The sequence below is a fragment of the Camelus dromedarius genome, chromosome 13 (genome assembly GCF_036321535.1).
Source record: "Camelus dromedarius isolate mCamDro1 chromosome 13, mCamDro1.pat, whole genome shotgun sequence".
Lineage (NCBI taxonomy): Eukaryota > Metazoa > Chordata > Mammalia > Artiodactyla > Camelidae > Camelus > Camelus dromedarius.
In genome coordinates this window covers 10,034,727-10,053,555 of record NC_087448.1, presented here as the reverse complement: position 1 = coordinate 10,053,555, position 18,829 = coordinate 10,034,727, and the positions used below count along the sequence as shown (strand labels likewise).

General features: G+C 43.1%; 1 protein-coding gene across 22 annotated transcripts in view; it reads right to left on the bottom strand.

The window, feature by feature from the left end:
* The window catches only part of DOCK9 (dedicator of cytokinesis 9), a 256,366-nt gene that overhangs the window by 52,668 nt on the left and 184,869 nt on the right, over positions 1-18,829 (bottom strand). For all 22 annotated transcript variants that reach the window (XR_010383575.1, XR_010383576.1, XR_010383577.1 and 19 more), the window contains exons 28-34: positions 12,392-12,538; positions 12,096-12,179; positions 11,250-11,361; positions 7,899-8,077; positions 7,542-7,655; positions 5,114-5,234; positions 912-1,045 (exon numbers count right to left, since the gene is read on the bottom strand). Coding sequence is in view for 17 of the 22 variants with exons in the window: in XM_031466259.2 (XP_031322119.1) it covers positions 912-1,045; positions 5,114-5,234; positions 7,542-7,655; positions 7,899-8,077; positions 11,250-11,361; positions 12,096-12,179; positions 12,392-12,538 (891 nt within the window). In the remaining 5 variants the exon portion in view is untranslated. The remainder of the gene's footprint in view (positions 1-911; positions 1,046-5,113; positions 5,235-7,541; positions 7,656-7,898; positions 8,078-11,249; positions 11,362-12,095; positions 12,180-12,391; positions 12,539-18,829) is intronic.

The following is an 18,829-nucleotide window of genomic DNA, read 5'->3' as shown; positions in this document are numbered from 1 at the left end:
TCCTCCTTTCCCGCACCGCGCGGGACGCAAGTCGAGTGCCTTCGGAGCAGCTTCTCCCTCTACACACGCGGGCGTGTCAGGGTCAAGGGAAAAGGTGGACACATCGTGACACACGGCTGTACGGAGATGCTCGTGCCTGCAGAGATGCTCGCGCCTCCGCAGAACCGCGGCTAAGGTTCCCGTCAAGGCCAGCCATGAAACTAAAGGTATGGTGACAAACCTGATGCCGAGGAAGGATGTCTTCCACGGTTCTGAGAACTAGGGACACATCCCCAAGTGGGTCACCTGTTGGTCAGTACACGTGTTCGCCTATAACTTGAAACAACTTAGGAAAACAGTAGCCAAGGTGAGACTAACCTATCATGGTTCCAGGTTTCAGTCCGAGCCTGATCCATTCGCACGAATTTCCAAATAGCCCGAGTCTCAGTTATTTCAAGAGAAATAGTTAAATAGGAGGATGTGTTAGGTTGGGGCTGGGAGCACAGTGTGAGTGGAAAGCCTCCTCTCTGAATCACCTGTATGATCAGTTAATCTTTTCAGGAGTCAGCTTTGGAGCCAACGCCTGTCTGCATGGATGACTATGTTACAAATGGTGTTCTCTGGCACACAGACAGGGGCGATTCTGAGTGAGTGGCATTTTGATTCCCCTACCTGTCCAAACTGCCAGAACCATTTGCTCAAAGTCCTCCACTGTAAACACTGCCCTGATCTGAAACCCTGGAAACAGGAATCGGGGGGATCAGGGAATGGGCCCATCCTTAGATAATACTCTGATCATCTGCCCCAGGTTAACTGAGTTATTTAAGGGAAAAAAAGGGTCACACTTAATGAACACTAGAACATTAAGCGTGTCTACTTCGGGCTAAATCGTCAGTTATAAGAAACACTTAAGTTATATGAAAAGAAATTACCTTGTCCAGGGAATTGCTCTTTTCACTGTTCCTTTCTGGAAGGCTGTTCCCGGAATCTGTGCTTATGAGAGATCCTCTTGAATCAGCATTTCTCACGCTATTGATGTTTGGAGTTGAGTTTGTATATGGAGAAGCTAAACAGCAATCAAACCAAGACCAAAAGTTTGGAGAGACAGAACAGAACAGAGGTAAGTACTGAACTTTAAGAGAAATTGCTTTTATGGCACTTATCTTTTCTGTTAGGAAGTTGGTTCAAGAGTTGCTTGAATTCAATTACTTTCCCTTTAAAGAATCAGGCCATAGAGAGTGAGATAAAAATAAATTTGAATCTGAAATGTTCAGATATAATTATCAATTCACTTATGAGTAACCACCTTTGATTGCTCAGACTAAAGGAGAAAATTCTGTTTCAGACTAGGATGGAATAAGGACTTCAAAAAATTGAAAAGATAAAATGATCTACAACTATCAAATCAAAAAAACTAAGCCATGCAGTAAACCTGCAGTCCTCAAAAGGTATGCTGAGGCACCCTAAAATCTCTGAGGGGTGTTATGGGACAGTTTAGATTTTCAAGGAAAACACAGTGATATTTGACATTTGCTGGAAACTGTAGTTTCAACCTTAAATTGTGCTACATTCCTTTCCATGATGTCGTATCTTTGTGAAGCAGGGTATTTGGTGGTTGCTATGATAAAAAGCAAGTACTGGGTGAAAATCAACATGGAACAGGAAATGAGAATGTCGGTGAGCAATCTGATTCCAAATTTGAGAAGCTGTGCAGCGCCAAACAGGCACACACATTCCATTAGTAAGAACTGTGGTTATTAAAAATAAAACACAAGTTTTTTCTTTAAATTCATGTATATAGTTTTCAAATGCCTATTAAGTTGTTAGGTTGTAAGTACTTCTTAAGTTATTTGGCCCTAAGTACCTAATAAACAGAATCACTGGGTGTTTCTTTTGGCCTGGGGACCCTGTGAAAAAAACTTCTGGGACAGTAAGGGTGCTCTAAACTGAGAATGTCTGGGAATCTCTGCAATAAACAGTTACAAGCAGAATGGAAATCAAGCTTGGAAATAAAATTTGTGACATCTGCGAAGAAGACAGCAGTTTAAGGTAGAAGTCAGCCTCTACCTCAATATTATGGAATTTTGAAAAAGTAATAGATTGACTTCCTGCTTAGATAAGATTTAAATAAATCACATAATTAAAAATGACTCTCAGACTTGTACATTCTGTGCTGACCCAAAAGGCACACCCCTGGCGGAGAGGCCTGGCTGGCGGTGCACGCCGCACGGGAAGACTTTTGGCATGTGCTGCAGGAGGCCATAAGCACAGCCTCCCACACCCCGCTGCCTCCCCTGGAGACACCTTTACCTGGCGCTGCAGACCGGGCAGGTCGTTTTCAGGTTTCAGCCTGCACATCAGCTGCCGTGGACTAAGGCACCTCTAAGTTAATCCCTCCCCCTACCTGACACACAGGATTATCCGCCACCATCCCTGAAACCGATTCAATGTATTAAGTGTATCAAGAAGAGAAGAGTCAGGAGAATTTGAAAATGCAAGTGAAGCTGGGAACATGTAAACCACACAGCCGCACCTCCCCAGAAGAGGACCTGTGTGATAGACTGTCACAAGTAGCATGTAAAAAACTCTACGAAAGGGCCACAAGTCTTCTACACTCAAAAAAGAAGTGTGCATTATGACCAGATTAGAAGTATTGTCCTCCTCATATAACTGGACTTCAAATGTAATGTAGAACACAGAGCTCAGGAGGAAGAGGCTCTCAGTAAAGTAAAATTAGACCTTAAATTCTCAGTTTTAGGATCAATTCCACAACAAGAGTCATAATCTAAGGAAAACAGATGAAAATGCAATAAATCAAAATCAACATGTTCAGTAGAACTATTGTTCCGTGTGTGTGTGTGTGTATTTAATATCCTGGCCAAGTGCCTTACTTTTAAAAACCTCAAACAACCTGTAAGTAAAATGAAAAGTTTAGTTCAACTCTCTCCCCTTTGTAAGGACAGCAAAATGCAATACACTGAGTAGTAGGTGGAAAATGGAACCTTGGGCCTAAGAATATGTGTGTTTTAAAGTGAATGTCATCTCAGAGTATTATTCAGGCAATGAATCAGTTTTAGAAATTTTCATGCACCATGTTCCAAACACATTAAAAAAAAAACTGCTGAGGGTACATTCTCAGTAAGTGTGGACACAGAATTTCCTCAGGTCTGCTCTTGAAGGATAAGTACTCGGGCTAAAATTAACTGGAAATTCCTTGATGAATAAAAGCTAAAGCTACCAGAAAACAACTAGTAAATCCAAAGATGGGGGCTTCCCAGGAAGGCATTCCTAAAAGGGAACAAGGATTTAAGTCTTTAAAGGTGGTGGGGAGGGGCGGGAGACATAGATAAAGCCTGAGTAAAGTAAGTCTGTTGTGGTGAATTCCTATGAAAAGCAGATCCAGATCTTGAAATTCAAGAAAGAGTGAAAAGGGACAAAATCAGTCTCAAGTACTTTTGGTAACTTCACTATGAACACAGAGCAACTGAAGTTTGTGCTAAAGACACCAATGGCTCGTCTCTGCATTCTCAAGGCATCCCAAACCCTAATAAGGGGAATGTGGAACTGGAGGAAAAAGTCAGGGTCAAAACATCACCTCATTCTAGTTTCATCATTTCCACAAAGTCTGGAATCCTACAGAATACAGGTCAGAGAGGACAAGGTTAAGAGTTAGGCTCTGCGACTCATCTAATTGGCTACTGAGAGTAAATAACAAAGCATGAATAACGCTGAAGAACTGTGCTTGTTATAATGGCAGTCATTTAACAACTCTGAGCATCTACCCTGCCAAGCACTGCGCACATCGAACTAGCTCTTCATCCCTCACCATGACCCTGTTTTTTGAGATGTGGACACAGGGTGAAGAGGAGAAACATCCTATCCATGGTAATTGTAAATGGTGGAGTCTGGATCGAAAGCCACATCGGTCTGACTTTAAAGCCAGTGCTGTGAACTGCTGCAGACCAACCCTCTGAAGGGAACCCTTCCCTACTCCCAGAGCAGTGTGTGGACAGAGGAAGGCAAAGACAGGGCCCGGGCCCCACGGGAAAGGCAGCAGAAACACAAGCCGGGCTCTGCATTTTGCATGAATTAACTCATTTAATCTTTACGACGCCAAATGAAGTAAGTATAACTATGAAAAATGCACACAGACATAAGTAAGGTAACGACTGGTATTGGTGTCATAGGATACATTTGAGCACTGGGGTGAGGTTTCCAATTTTATAGTCTGGCCAGTGTCATGGCCTGTGTGAAATAGCTTGTAGGCAACAGGAACAACACAAAAGCCAAGGACATAAACTCAGAACAAACAACAGTCCTGCAGATTACTTAGATGAAAGGACTGCCCTTTGTTCTGCCCTATGAGTTAGTCCCATTACTGGGTGGTCTGAGCACCAGCCACAGCAGGATGCTTCATTTATTCAAACTGTGGTTTAAAGAGGGAGAAATGAAGACAGCGTCAGCCTGGGCATGTCTGTGACAATTCTACAAAAATTTACATATATATATATATATATTTTGTACCATTATCTTTATGAAGTAGCTGGCACATGGGCTCAATTAGTCAGAATATTAATAAGTACATTTCTCAGGCATTTTCTTATGGAAAAACGACTCAATTTGAATCTTGATTTATGCCATCTGTTTTCCTCCCTGTGGGGGCTGCTCTAACATTATTTCAGATTGAAAAAATATTCTAGGAAAGAAGATTTTAGAAAACTGCTTTCGGGACTGCATGCTAGCCATAAACCAGTACCTCCTTCAGGAATTACTGCATCACATTTCATCTACATGGTGAACCCTACAAATAAACCCTACCGTCCACACACACCTGCAAACACATTCTTTTCTTAAAAGCATAAACAAGCCAATTTGAAGACTTAAAATGAAAAATTCACAAGCATTAAACAAAAAGCAAACAGTACAAATATGTGATTAAGTGTACTGTATCTAGAATTCCTGAGAACTTCGGATCTTTATTTTCAGCGTAGGGTTGAGAAGCAAAATCAGGAAAAGAATATCTGAAGGAGGAGCTCAAGACTTCAAAGTTCTAATTTGAAAGCTGACAAACGGTCGGATTAAAGACACTCTCAGAATCAGACTAGGGGCAGCAGACCAGAGTGGCCAGCATTACCGATGCCAGAGATGGCGCCAAAGAGGTCCTTGTGCAGGCTGCTATCCAGCGTGTTGCCAGACTTCTGCGGTGTCACCAACGGATTTACAGCTGGCAGAGTAAGTGACTCCTCCTTCACAGTCTGTCAGAGGGGAGAGAGAGAAGAAATAATTGAAGACGACTTGAAAAGATTCACCCACTGTTCTTGGAAGTGTGGGCCAAGTGGAAGAACAGGAGGAAACAGCCTGGCATCTCAAACGTGCCTGAGGGGGGAGTGGCTGCCCCACGTGTAAGAGGGAGGCCGGCGGGGGGACCAGAGAAGGAGAAGGAGGGGGGAGCACAGAGTACTTCGGGTCTGCGGGGCAGAGAAATCTTGGCCCCAAAGTCATTGCTTTCCCCAGAAGGTCTAGCACCTTTCCCTTTCCAGAGCTCTGATGCCGAACATTTCTTTAGATGATTTCAGTATGTTTTTTCCTTCAGAAAAGGCCTCATGTGCTTTAACTGGAATGTTGGTTTTTCTCTCACGTCAGAAATCCTCCCAAATGAGCAGCAGACTTAACAATAGCAGCAGTGAAAATCTCTGCAAGTCTGGAGCCTCATGTGAACTCTCAATCAGCAGAGAGATTATGTTCATTATGAAGTTGTGTCACAAAGGGATTTTAGCGGGATGAAGGCCAGAGAAAAGCTGGCGTTCATTCTTCTCAGGGTTATAGCAGGACAGAGAGGGAGCAGTACACCCTGAATTACTTATCCTGATTAGAAAAGCAGACAGATTTCGAGAACACAGGTGTGAAATAGTGTTGGAGAGGGTGAGATCAGTGTGATGCATGCCCTTTAAGGACATTGAACATTCACCCTCTTTGGAACTACAAACTTGTTCTATAAATGTGGCTCATCTCAATGCACCATTATGTAGAGATGTACTCAGAGGGGGAGAGAATGTATAAAATACGGGACAAAGCATCATGATTGGGGAAGAAGGGGCAGAAACACACAAAAGAAAACTCCCCAGGTGTATGCTGTAATGACAAACCAGCAAGATGAACAACTGAGCCAGTTCATGGGTCCAGAAGGAACAGGAAATGGAAACTGTGGAACCACCAACACCTGTCCAAATTAATGGCAGATTGTCTCCAACGAAAACTTTTTTTTATGGGGGGAGGAGGCAGGTAATTAGGTTTGTTTAGTGATTTATTTACTTATTTTTTAATGGAGGTACTGGGGATGGGACCCAGGACCTCATGCATGCTAAGCATGCGCTCTACCACTGAGCTATACCTACACCCCCAAACCAAAATGTTTTGAGATCATTTCTGGCATCATCCTTCAGTCAACTTAATTTCTAGTATACCTTTAAATGACTGCATAAAGCTAAAATAAGGTGATCAGTTTGGGGAGGAGGAGTCACTCACCTTGGCCTCCTTGACATCCAGTCTGACTTTCTAATTTTCCAGACACAGAGAAACTTTATCCCAAAAAGGCAGAGACTGTGTATATGTTACATGAGAACTGGGGCTAGCACTGAGCTCTCAAAAGCTAGAATCATGCTTTTTTTTTCTTTTTTAAATAAACTCCTTCCTCTATAAGTTTGTGTTGGATATGCAAAGAAGATCCTGACATCTTAGAAGATATTGAGCCATCAGGAAAACATGGTTATTTATAATGATTTTTAACAAGAGTTGAAGGTTGAGGGGAGGGTAAAGCTCAAGTGGTAGAGCACATGCTTAGCACGCACGAGGTCCTGGGTTCAATCCCCAGCACCTCCTCTAAAAATAAATAAATAAATAACTAAGCCTAATTACCCCCTGCAAAGAAAACAAGAAAAATACACATACACACACACACACACACACAAAGAGTTGAAGGTTTACTGATTGACCCCATCTTAGCCAGAAATGCAATTTACCAACAATACTGTAGATTATGATGGTTTTAGGGGCAAAAATGGGAGGTGTATAGTTGAATAGTGTGTCGTAGCCCCCCTCTCAAATTCATATCCACCCAGAACCTCAGAATGTGACCTTATTTGAAATAGAGTCTTTGCAGATGTAATTAAGATGTAAGATAAGATGAGGTCATCCTGGATTAGGGTGGGCCCTAAATCCAAGCACTGGTGTCCTTATAAGGACAGGACAGGACCCCAGAGACACAGACCCAAACCAGGGAGAACACCATGTGAAGACAGAGGCAGAGGCTGGAGTGATGCAGCCACAAGCCAAAGAACGCAAGAATTCTGGGCAACCACCAGAAGCTAGGACACAGGCAGGGAACCGACTCTTCAACCAGAGCCTCCAGAAGTTATCAATCCAACTGACACCTTGATTTTGGATTTCTGGCCTTCTGGCTGTGAAAGAATGAATTTCTGTCGTTTGTAGCCACCCAGTTTGTGGTACTAGGGCAGCCGCAGGAAACAAATACAGGAAGTGTGTGTGTGACTGTGCATACGTACACTGCCAGGGTTCACAGGGAAAGGAGACACATCTCTCACATTGATCCGCTGGACATTTTCAATCAACAGACCAAACAGAGGCAGGTAGAGAGTGGCTATCCTGGCTTGATGGCTCTGAAACAAAGCACACAGTGTAAGTTATCCCAGACTCTGAGAAGTGATGATGCGCTGAGCTGGCACTGGCGATCTCCTGTATTTGCACCCTTCCTATAAGGATCTGCTATTAGATTTTATTACATAAACAGAGAAGAGTCTTAGTGTGGTTACCACTCATTTTCTCTTTGCTTATTTTCTTTATATTACCCAAAATGAAAGACATTTCTCCATCCACATTTCCTCCCATCAGGGATGACTCACCCTGGAAGCATATCTGTCATCAAAAGAATGCTTTATCAGCAGGTTCTTGAGCACGCTGATGGCAATCAGCCGGACCTCCCTGAACTCCTGGAGGGCGGTCCCCACCTCCCTCAGTAATAGTCCCACCAAGAAGTGGTTTCTGCAGAACTCATCCGTTAATGCATAGTCAAGCTGGAGGTCTGAAATGAGGATAGAAACCGCTTCAGTTAGAGAGGTTGCAGCGCTCTCTGAGAAAAAATAAAAACCAAGCCCACCCTCTGCATCCAGCCCCTCTGTGTGTGTCAACAGATGATTAGACTTGGCTTTGAACAGGCAAGTGTTGATTATCTAAAATACTACTCTACTTCTTAACACACTGAACTCCTAAATGAAAACAAAATTTAAATACAAATAAATGCACTGGATTTTGATTTTGGAAGATATTACATCCTACATAATTACTGAGTTAGTGAAAAGTTTTAGCACCAATTTTCAGAATATAGAACAGTATGTTATACTACTAATGCAATTTTGTTATTGATACAAAATTTAAAAATAAAGCTGTACTAATTGACAACATTATAGAGAAGTAATACGTGCATAACAAACACGTAATTAAAGAATAAATATACATGGTCTCTTAGAATTTCTTCACACTACATGACTTCATTTATCTGTTTCCTTGTCATTAATGCCCATCTACCCTCATTAAAACCCAACTGTGTAAAATGAACGAGTTAGCATAGAACCTATTTTGCTATCACTGAATGAAGATCTAATTTAACTTAGAATTTTCTATAATATACTCTTAAAACTTCTGAACTTCAAAAAGCAAATTGAAAACATGTTAGTTTCATTTATATTAAAATTAGAACTAAAATGGACAAAGTACCAAATCAAACTAGTAAATCATCAGCAAGCTAAGTGACAAGACTGAAAGCTCCTCTGGAAAAGAGAGACACAAACGTGAACTCCACTGAGGGAGGGTAAGTCAAAGCAGCTGAACATCACACTTTGAAGTTGAAACACACCTTTCAGTAAGCTGTAGCTCAGATTTAAATTCTCATACTGAATCCATTGTTAGAGGAAAATCTATAGGCCTCTCCTTTGACTTTAATTCTGTTTTAGATACTTGCTTCTAAACCTAATCAAGGTCTGTCTGACCCAACTCCTATGAAACCCTTCAACAGAAGGAAGGGAAAGAGTGTTCATCATCCTGGAATACTCATGTCAACAGTTTATGATTTTTAAGCCCAGTTTATTGAAAAGACAGTTCACAGCTTGAATTCACAGAAGAAAATTATTTATGGGTGTAACTGTACATGTGTGTATGTGTGCGTGCACAGAGAGAAAAATGGAGGAGCAGGTGAGAAGGGTGAGAGGAAGGAGAATGCAGAAAAAAAAACCCACCCTTATTCCTATCAGTGCAGTCATGGAAATTATCTGTAGGTGACCCAGACCACCCGCCTAGGGCAGCCCTTCTAGCCACCAAGTACCCTGACAGCCTACTAAGAGCTTGTGCGTGTCTGCAGGGTACCTGAAGGGTCTCCGACTCACTCAGTCCTGCAGAATAAACCACTGGGCCTGCCAGGTCAGAGGGGAGGACAGGCATCAGCACACGTTCACTCCCCAGCCACTGGGCGTGAAGAGCTGTCCTCAGCACCCTGACAGGTGAGAGGAAAAGAGAGTCGTGGTCTCCAATTCAGGTGGGCTATTCGTGGACAGTGGGTGAGGTGGGGGTGACTAGTCTGGAGTGCAGGGTGGGAAGCAATTCACTCCAGGAGGGGCCCTGGGAGAGGGGAGGGGGAGACCCAGCCAGCCCCACCTCAGAGGTGCTGAGTGACTGGCCAGGAGGAGGATGAGGCTCCCGCAGGGAGGTGCTGGTTGAGGTGAAGAAGTGTCGGGTGGGCGTGCCGTGTTTGAAGAGCTGGGAGTGGCAGGTGTGTCTGACGTGTGGGGAACCATGTGAGTGAGACGGGCGGGGGGCCAGGTTGGATGGGGATGCTGAATGGACAGCGGTTCCCTGGGCCTAGAATGCTCAACCCCTCGCCTTCAATTATCATCCCGAAGTCACCTCAGTGAGGCTTTTCCTGGCCACCTGATCTCAAACGCCACCCCATTTCCTATCACCTTCCCTTGCTTTATTTTTCTCTCCTTAGCACTTATCTCTAATATTCTATGTACGTCACACAGGTAAGACAGCTGGGGACGTCATCCTTGTTGTCCACGACTGTATCCCAAGGCCAGGTGTAGTTGGTGCCAGGTAAATACGTATTTGTCGAATGCATGAGAGCCAACTTCAGGCCACAGACCCCCTTCCTGCTCTTTGAAAGGCAGCCCAAGTCTGTCCGGGGGGAAGCTACTTATGTCTCTGGATGAATGCCTCTCTGTCTCTCTCTCTCAATTTCAGAGTCAGCTGATTGAGGTGTCATTGAGAGTTTGGTGGCATCCTTCTACCATTTCTCTCCTTTAGCATAAATAATCCTGAGCACATACAAGGCACTAAACTCAGTAACTATTACTTGACAGACTTTACAGACTAATTTGATTCATCTGACTTACTCGATGAAGACAAAGAAATCTCTAGGATGTGGAACAGTTAATAAAGACTCAACATGCAAACAAAAAGCATGTGAAAAGCCGTGTTGCTTGTGTCATAGGTTACTGCTACTGCTAGAAACAAGGACTATGAAAGTGGTGGAATAATACAGTTTTGAAGTGAAGCAGAGCTTTTCGTTTGCTTTACTTCTTAAAGAAACATCCTAGAGGACCTAGCGGCCCCAGGAGCAAAAACCAAGATGCCTCCCGGGGATGTTATTGCAATGTCTCACTGACAGCGGGAACAAATTCACTGGTTTGTCATGAATTTTAAAACTGATCCAAGTATATGGGAAATGCCTAAATGAATAGCATACGGAAGCATTTCAGCAATCACTTGCATTCTTTTTCTTTTAAAGGAGGAAAATGCAAGAAAGCAAGCGTCACACCCCACACCTACCTACAGGAGTGTCATTTGACTCCACAGTTGGTGAAAGAAAAGCTAATTCGTAAGAAAAAAGGAAAAGTGAAACAAATGAAAATAAACTGCAGTAAATAAAATGGATTTCTATTGTTTAAGCAATGGAATTTTTCAATGAAAAAGAGTCACAGTGGCATGATCTGTAGTATGGTAAGTTTGCTAAAAACAGTAAGGTCCCATATAACACTTCATCCATTTTTTCAAAATGGAAACTTAACAAGAAAAAAATTAATTCATCAATGAAAAAATCAGGTAATTCTAATGTCATGTTTGAACTAATTCTCTTTTCTTATTAAAAATGAATGGCTGTCTTTCTGAAAAGACTAGGATTAATATATTTAAACAGAGATTACCTTGATATCTTTGAATCCTGCCTTTTCCAAATGGCATTGGTAAATTCAAAGGAATATAATGTTCATGATTGCACACCACACGGAGAAATTCAAATTTGTATTCAAAGAGGGTCTGCAGGAAAAAATGGTTAGTCATAAGTTAAACACCTCAGTGGATACTTTATACAGCATCCTAATAACCTCTAGGAATCACACAGCCAGTCTTTAGCCTCTTCTCTCTCTGAGAACTGCATGCTCCAGACTATTGTGCAGGTTTCAGAATAGCTGCAGGGATTTGTTTGAAAACTGGGAATGCATTTCATTAAACAATATCCTCCACTGACTTTTAGGGCATTTATTTTTTATGTTCCTCCTACTTCAGTAAAGGATTTCAGACAGCTTATAATCATAGACAGATTCAATCCAATTAATAAATGAGTAAGGCAGAGCTTTAAAATAGACACACAAGGGAAGAGACAGCTAATTCTACCAGAGAAAGGCTACATGGTTACTCTGTTACCTTGATAAATAAACTATGATTCACACCACAGATACTTTTAGTTTTGCAGCTAAGAAGTCATTTCAGGTATTTATGAGAAAAATCAATAGGTATGTTTATGTTATGTTTGGAATTACTGTGTCCCTATTGTATCTCACACATTAATGCAAGTACTAGTTAGTACTAGTTAGTATCTCCCAGAGAGGGGAGTGAATTGTGCCTCTGGGACTGAAAGAAAATACTGATGTGAACCTAGAGAAATAGGTGGGTATCAGATAGCACTCAGTGAGGAAGAAAGAACAACGTATAACTAACACACACACACACACACACACACACACACACACACACACACACACACACTCTACCTTAGGATCTCCAGGAGCAAAGCAGCTGATGTAGTTGTTGATCTGCTTAAAGACGAAGCCCCTGTCCATGAAGGTGAAACATCTCTGTGGAGCAAACAACCCAAAAAGGTTAAGTATTTAGGTCCCAATTTTGGTGGGAAAGTTGGGTTGAAATCAGCATTTCTTGTGAATACATTTATCCTTTACCATAAAAACCTGCCATCAACATTAAGTGAGCACCTGCTATGCAGGAGTCACTCTGCTAGAAAGAGCGTGCTAGGCACTTGGCGGATCCCCTCTCCCCTGGAGGCCCCCACCTTGATGAACACAGCCAGGCTATGATTCGCATTCTTAGACGCCTCTGGGTTATCTCGAAACTTCTGAGTGATGTGTGGCATCAGCATATTCACAACAGTTTCCACTGCATGATGATAGGACGCGGGAAATCTCTGGTTTCGTAATAACTAAAAATGATTTAGAGCAAACATTCATTATTTTTTAAGTTGCAGCCTTTTGGGGGAAAAAAATCTCATCCCTGAGTTCATTTAAAAATCCCATCTTATTTATCTGAAATTAGATAAAATAAATTATTCTCTCTTCTCTCAAAGTACTGTACAAGTATTCTAATACTTCAAATAAGTGCTGTGGATTAGACCTGAGGTCTTAGACTTCAGCATGATAAAGACCACCATGGAAGTATTTATAAAAATGCACCTTTACTCCCAGAGATTCTGATCAGACCTGCATTTTTATTGCATTTTACTCTGGGTTATTCTAATGCCTGTACCTTTCAGAGATTTCTTTAGAGAACACTGGTTTAGGTTTAAGCTTCAAGTATTCAAACTGAAAATACATGGAATGGTGATTGTATGTCACTAGTTGAAACTGCTTAGAAGCAGTCCCTTTAAATTAACTTTACATAATAAGTTTTCCCCATCAGGCATGCTTACCTAAGAAATTACACGGAGATCACTTAGCAATTAGCTACTACTTAACCGTGTATCTTCTATACACCAGACACTGCACTAAGTATTTTTATATACTTTTTCATTAAACTCTTATAAACTTTTAACCCTCATTTTACAGAGGGTCAGAGGCTGGGTAAATGTGTCTTCAGTCACACAGCTAATAATAACAAAGATTCAAACCCAGATCTACAGTGAGTTCTAAGCCTGTGCTCTTTCTGCTCTGTGATGCCACGCTGCCCCTTCTCCTGCCCCGATACCTAGAACAATCTACTGAGGGATGGGAAGAAGGCTGAGCCAGAAGCTCCAGGACACTGATCCACGCATGCATGTGATTCTAACAGCCACAACGGTGGGGCGGGTTTCATCCCCACCTGACAGATGAGGAAACCAAAGCTTGGAGAGATTCAGTAAAGAATACTAACTGATTTTTAATATCCTTCCTTTCCTTCTCCCTTTTCGTAGTGGATCTCTTGGGTTTTACAGGGGCACATGGCTGCCCAGCCAGAGACTACAATTCCCAGCACAACTTGTGGCTAGATAAGGGCCATGTGACTAGTTCTGGTCAATGGGCTGAAAGAGGAAATGACACCAGCTTCTCCCAGCCATGCCCATAAAAGGAGCTGCTTTCCTTCTAAGTCCTTCTCCTCACCACTGCCTGGAATGTGGGGTGCTGGTGAGTCAGCTTCTCCACCATGCAGACGACGGTGACACCTGGGCTGGATAATTGGATTGGAGCTTGAGTCTCTGAATGACCCTGGGGGACATGCTCCCCAGTTTCTAAGCTGCCTACTGGCTTGTAATTTTGCAGAAGAGAATAATGAACCTTCTGTCTTATTTAAGCCACCAGTATCCTAATATTAAACAAACAGCATTTTGTAAAACTAGATGAAGCCTAGGTATCTCTGCTGTGAAAGCATGCAGTAATTTATGCATTAAATACCAGAACCTATTATGACATTGTGAAATGCCAGCTTTAGAACACTCTCAATTCTCAAAGCAGTAACAAGACAATTTTTGTAAATGTATTTAAACTCAAGAATCTAGTGAGGAAAAGATCAAGTCATCAGAATTTGGAGTTTAGCTACTTTCAAAAACAGAGCAGTAAAATTTGAAATTCTAAAAGGATTTTGTTCCAGGTGTGAAAACCAGTAACTCTGTATTCTGAGGAGTCAGCCTCAATAGACAGCTTCCAGGACCCCAGGCAAGGCCAACTCTAACCACCAGGCATGAGTGCCAGCTACCCAAGCTGGCCACCCCTAAAAAAAGAGGTCTCCCAAGAAAAGCCTTCAGAACGGGGCTGACTCAACGGCTGTGTAAATTATGAAAAGTGGCTGGGGAACTCAATAATGGAAGGAAGAGGTGGACCCCATGAAACCTACTGGTCAATATTATCGTAACTAAAAGTGGGACAACTGGCATCCTATGCTTCCCGATGAGATACAGCAGCACCAGCTGTGACATGTCCTTGCCACAAAGAAGATCAAATCTGAGTGGAATTAAGCCTCAAGATACCACTATACAAGTTTACAGGAAACAGAGGGTACAGAGAACCACATCATGTATCACTGCAAGGTTACAACTGGCTAAATCTAGAATGCTGGAAATTCTGCAGGACAAATGGCTTGCTTTCTTCAACAAATACACTGTATTAAAGAACAAAAACAAAAAAACTATTGGAGAGGGAGCAGTTTGAGGATCTGAGAAACCAGGGACACATAAACCCAATGCGATGTGTGGACTATGTTTAGATCCTGATTCAGACCAACCAACTATAAAATGACATTTTTGAGACACCTGGGGAAAGCTGAATACAGACGGAGTGGATGACACTAACTCAGTTACTGAGTGCCATAATGGTGCAATGGTTAATATCTTTCTAGAAAACTTAACCAATGGATATCATACACTAACATTTCACAGATGAAATGATAAAATATTTGGGAATTGCTTTCAAAATACTCCAGGAAAAAAAGAAGTATGAATGTGGATACATAAAGCAAGAGTGGCAGAGTTGATAACTGTTGAAGACAGGTGGGTGACAGGGACATGCGATTCATTAAACTATTCCCTTTCCTTTTATATTTATTCAAAATTTTCTATAATAACTTTTTTTTTATTAAAAGGGAAGAAACATGGTGAAGAATGGTATATAATTAACATACAAACCAACCAACAATGCTGTACAGTGATTAGGAGATGATAACTCAGTGCCTTTGAAGGATGGAATGAAGCCCTCCCTGCAGTGACAAACAGCTATTGTCAAAAGTCCTAATTTGGCAACAAAGCAATGAGGTAAGGCACATGTGTAAGGATAATAAAGACAGGTAGTTAGATGATTTTATGGAAATTACTATGAACTGAAAAGGAACAACATAGTCTAGGAAAATGAGCTGACGTCTAGGGGAGTAAGTGTATCAGCACTGGCTCAGAGAGGACATTAAGACACCAGAAGACTGAGCCCCACCTCCTGACCATGTCCAGCTGCCGGATCTCCCCTCAGTGCTGCAGCGTCCCCGGTGGCCCGGCCACCACCATCTGCGCCTCCAACAAACACTGCTGCTGCGGGGTCTGCCCATCCAGCACCTGACCACACCAGACCTGCCTCCTCCAGCTGACCCGCTGTGCCCCAGGCCCCCCACCCTGCTGTGAGCCTGACACCTCTGAACTCCTGCTGGCTGCTCAGCTCCTGGGCTGAGTGGGGTCTTCCTGACCACTCACACTCGGCCTGGCAGCCAAGGGCCCTGTGAGCCCCACCGCTGACAGCCAAGTCTCTGTGGGCACCAGCGAGGGGCTGCACCACATTCTGTGCATCATGCCGTCTGGGTTCTGACATTGACTGTCGCCCAAATTGCTACCCCGTGTACAAGGACATCATGAAAGCCTCCACCTGCTCGATTTTTCATTCCTTACTGTGTTCTGTTACTCCCTCGGGTTTAGAGACCTCTTTTCTGTGGGCTGTTTTATGGCTCTGTGAGCTATAATAATTAAGACTGTTAGCTAATAAACTTCATTCTTCTTGCTTAGCAAATAGTAGGGTGCAGAAACAGAAAAATAGTGGGGTAGACAAGGAATCTGACGACATTTCCCAGAAGTCTGAAGTTACCGCTCTTACTGGAATCCCTACGTCACTTCTCTCTTCCTTTTCTCCTACAACTTTTTCTTTCCTCTATCTCGTTGTTATTTTTATGTGTAAAAATTGGTTTTCTCTCTAACCTCTCCGTGTTTTTCTCTGGACCCCGTTGGTGCCCTATCCTCAGGGGAAAAGATGTGCCTTCCCCTTCGTGCTGGCCCCACATGGATGAGGTGGTGACCCCGGCAGATCAGGAGGATGAGCAGTACTCCAGGTTGACAAAGGTGTTAGATGGAGAAAGTCTGGGCCCCCATAACTGTGGGACGGAACCCCCATACTACCCTGGACTTTCATGTGAGAAGAAATGAACTTTTTGTTTGTTTAACCCACTGTTACGTTAGATCTCTGTCACAGCAGCTGAACCTATTGCTCTACAGCTAAAGGTCTCCCAGGCAGAACTCACCACCTTCCCCCTTCCCCGGTAAACCATGATTCTCTCTCTCAAAAGCTCCAGTCCACTATATGCTACCACTCAATATCTAGGTGGCCTTTCTCCCCCATTCAAATCTGACTTTAATATGTTCTGTTTGGTTTAGGTCAGATTTACTGAGGTTTAATTTATATACACTAAAATTCACCCTTTCAGGGTATATAGTTTGGTTAATCTGGACAAGTGAAACACAACTGTGTAACTACCACCCCAGCCAAGACATAGTCCATTTTTAGCAGCCAAAAATCTCCTCTTGTCCCTTTGAGTCCCTTCCCCACCCCAGCCCCTGGAAACCACTGCTCTGTTTTTTCTCCCTGAAGTTGAAGTTTTCCTTTTTGTAGAATGTCATACAAACAAACTCATACAGAGTATAACACATCGTGTATATGTGACCACGGTGACTTCCTTCCCTTAACATAATGCTTTCAAGATTGATCCATGTTATTGGATGGAAATCAAATCAATATTTTGTTCCTTCTTATTACTACGCAGTATTTTGCTGCATGGAGTTGCCACAATGTGTCTATCATTCACCAGTGAACAGACGTTTCCAGTTGCCGGCTGTTGTGAATAAAGCTGCTATGCTGTCTGCATACAGGGCTTTGTGTGGATATAGGTTTCCACTTCTCATCAGTGAATACTCAGAAGTACAGCTGCCGGGTCAAACCATCAGTTGTCTCCAAGTCCTCTCTTCCTCATTCACCACGCTCTGCGTCCTCACCCCCAGTCCCACCTCATCCCTCCCCACACTACATCTTTACCAACATCACCAGAACATCATTCACATTAGTGCAGTTAGAGGGCTGGAAAAAAAAAATCAAAGACATATAAACAATGACAGGTGCATTAACCTGTTCCACAGACGATTTCAACTCCAGGAGGAAGGTAGACTCATTGATATAAAAGCTTCCACACCACTCTGCTAATATGTCTCCTCCCTTTCATCTCGTCACTACTCGATCTCTCTATGGTCGCTACCAAATCGTCCACTACTTGGCTGCAAAACGCCCCATAATCTCACCGTTGTTTCTGAGTTCATCTGTTTTCCACTCTTCTCCTCTACCCTCAGCCTGAGCTCGCCCACAGGGGCCTCTCTTGGGCACAAGCTCCTTTCCCTGCCTGACACACATTCTCCTCCCCAGAGGAGGCGTCCTTCTAAGCTCAGGTGACGTCCCACCTCTAGCGCCACACTGACCTCACACACACACCTTCCTGCACTCCCCTCTAGCTGCAGGTCTTCCTTCTCCAAGGACTCTGTCAGCTTCAAGGTTGAGGGTGCACCCTCCAGTCCATCTGCATTTCTCCTCAGCACTCTGCATGGAGCAAACACTATTCAAAACACCCACTCGTGGGTGGAAGTCTGGACATTACCATTCCGCCAGCATGCATGTAGAGAGTTCACACACAGTTTAAGGGAAGTCCAGGAGTCCACCTAGCATGTGAACCATACCACCCTTCTTTCACTCTCCAAATGAAAGCTCTTTCCTTGCTCAATTAAGACAGGAAATGACTGAAGGCTCAACAACTAACCTTAAGAGTATATATTCATCCTGTCCGCTGCCGGGTTTCTGGCTTCCCTGAGGAGCACCTGTGGAATGCTAACAATTTGCTTGATCCAGTGTGGGTGGGAAGGAAATTCAAAATGAGTCTGCTGAAATTATAGTTGCTAAAAATAGTTGCTAGAAAAGAAACACCTAAAATATGCTTACCTTAGAAGCAGAGTGGGGTTGGGGGTTGGGAACTCCTTAGCAGGCCCTAGTGAGGCCTGTTTTATATTCTCCTCAAAAACTACTTATTGTAAATTCCAAGCACATCACCTATAAAACACTCAAGTCTGGCACAGTCCTATGCGATCAATCCAAACTCTGCAGGCCCATCTGCAGTAGTAAGGAAATTGATTATTTAAGATGCAGGTTCAGAGAGAGGCTCTGATTCACAGCCCTCCTTAGCAAATGTAGCAAAGTGTAGGCTAAGGACGGGAGGCGGACACGCGTGGCTGCCCCACCTTCAGCGTAACAGCGTGCAGATTCATCCCTCCACACTCACAAGCATCAGGTGGATCCAACCCACTAACACCGGCGTGGACACTGAAGGCCTCAGCCCAATACTATGCCCCTAAATGCTGATCGACAGCAGAAATTCTCGGGAAGGGCACTTTCAGCAACTGGAAGCACTGCCTGACTCTTGTATGAATTCCATCGCACAGCTGCTCCTACAAGTCAGGTGT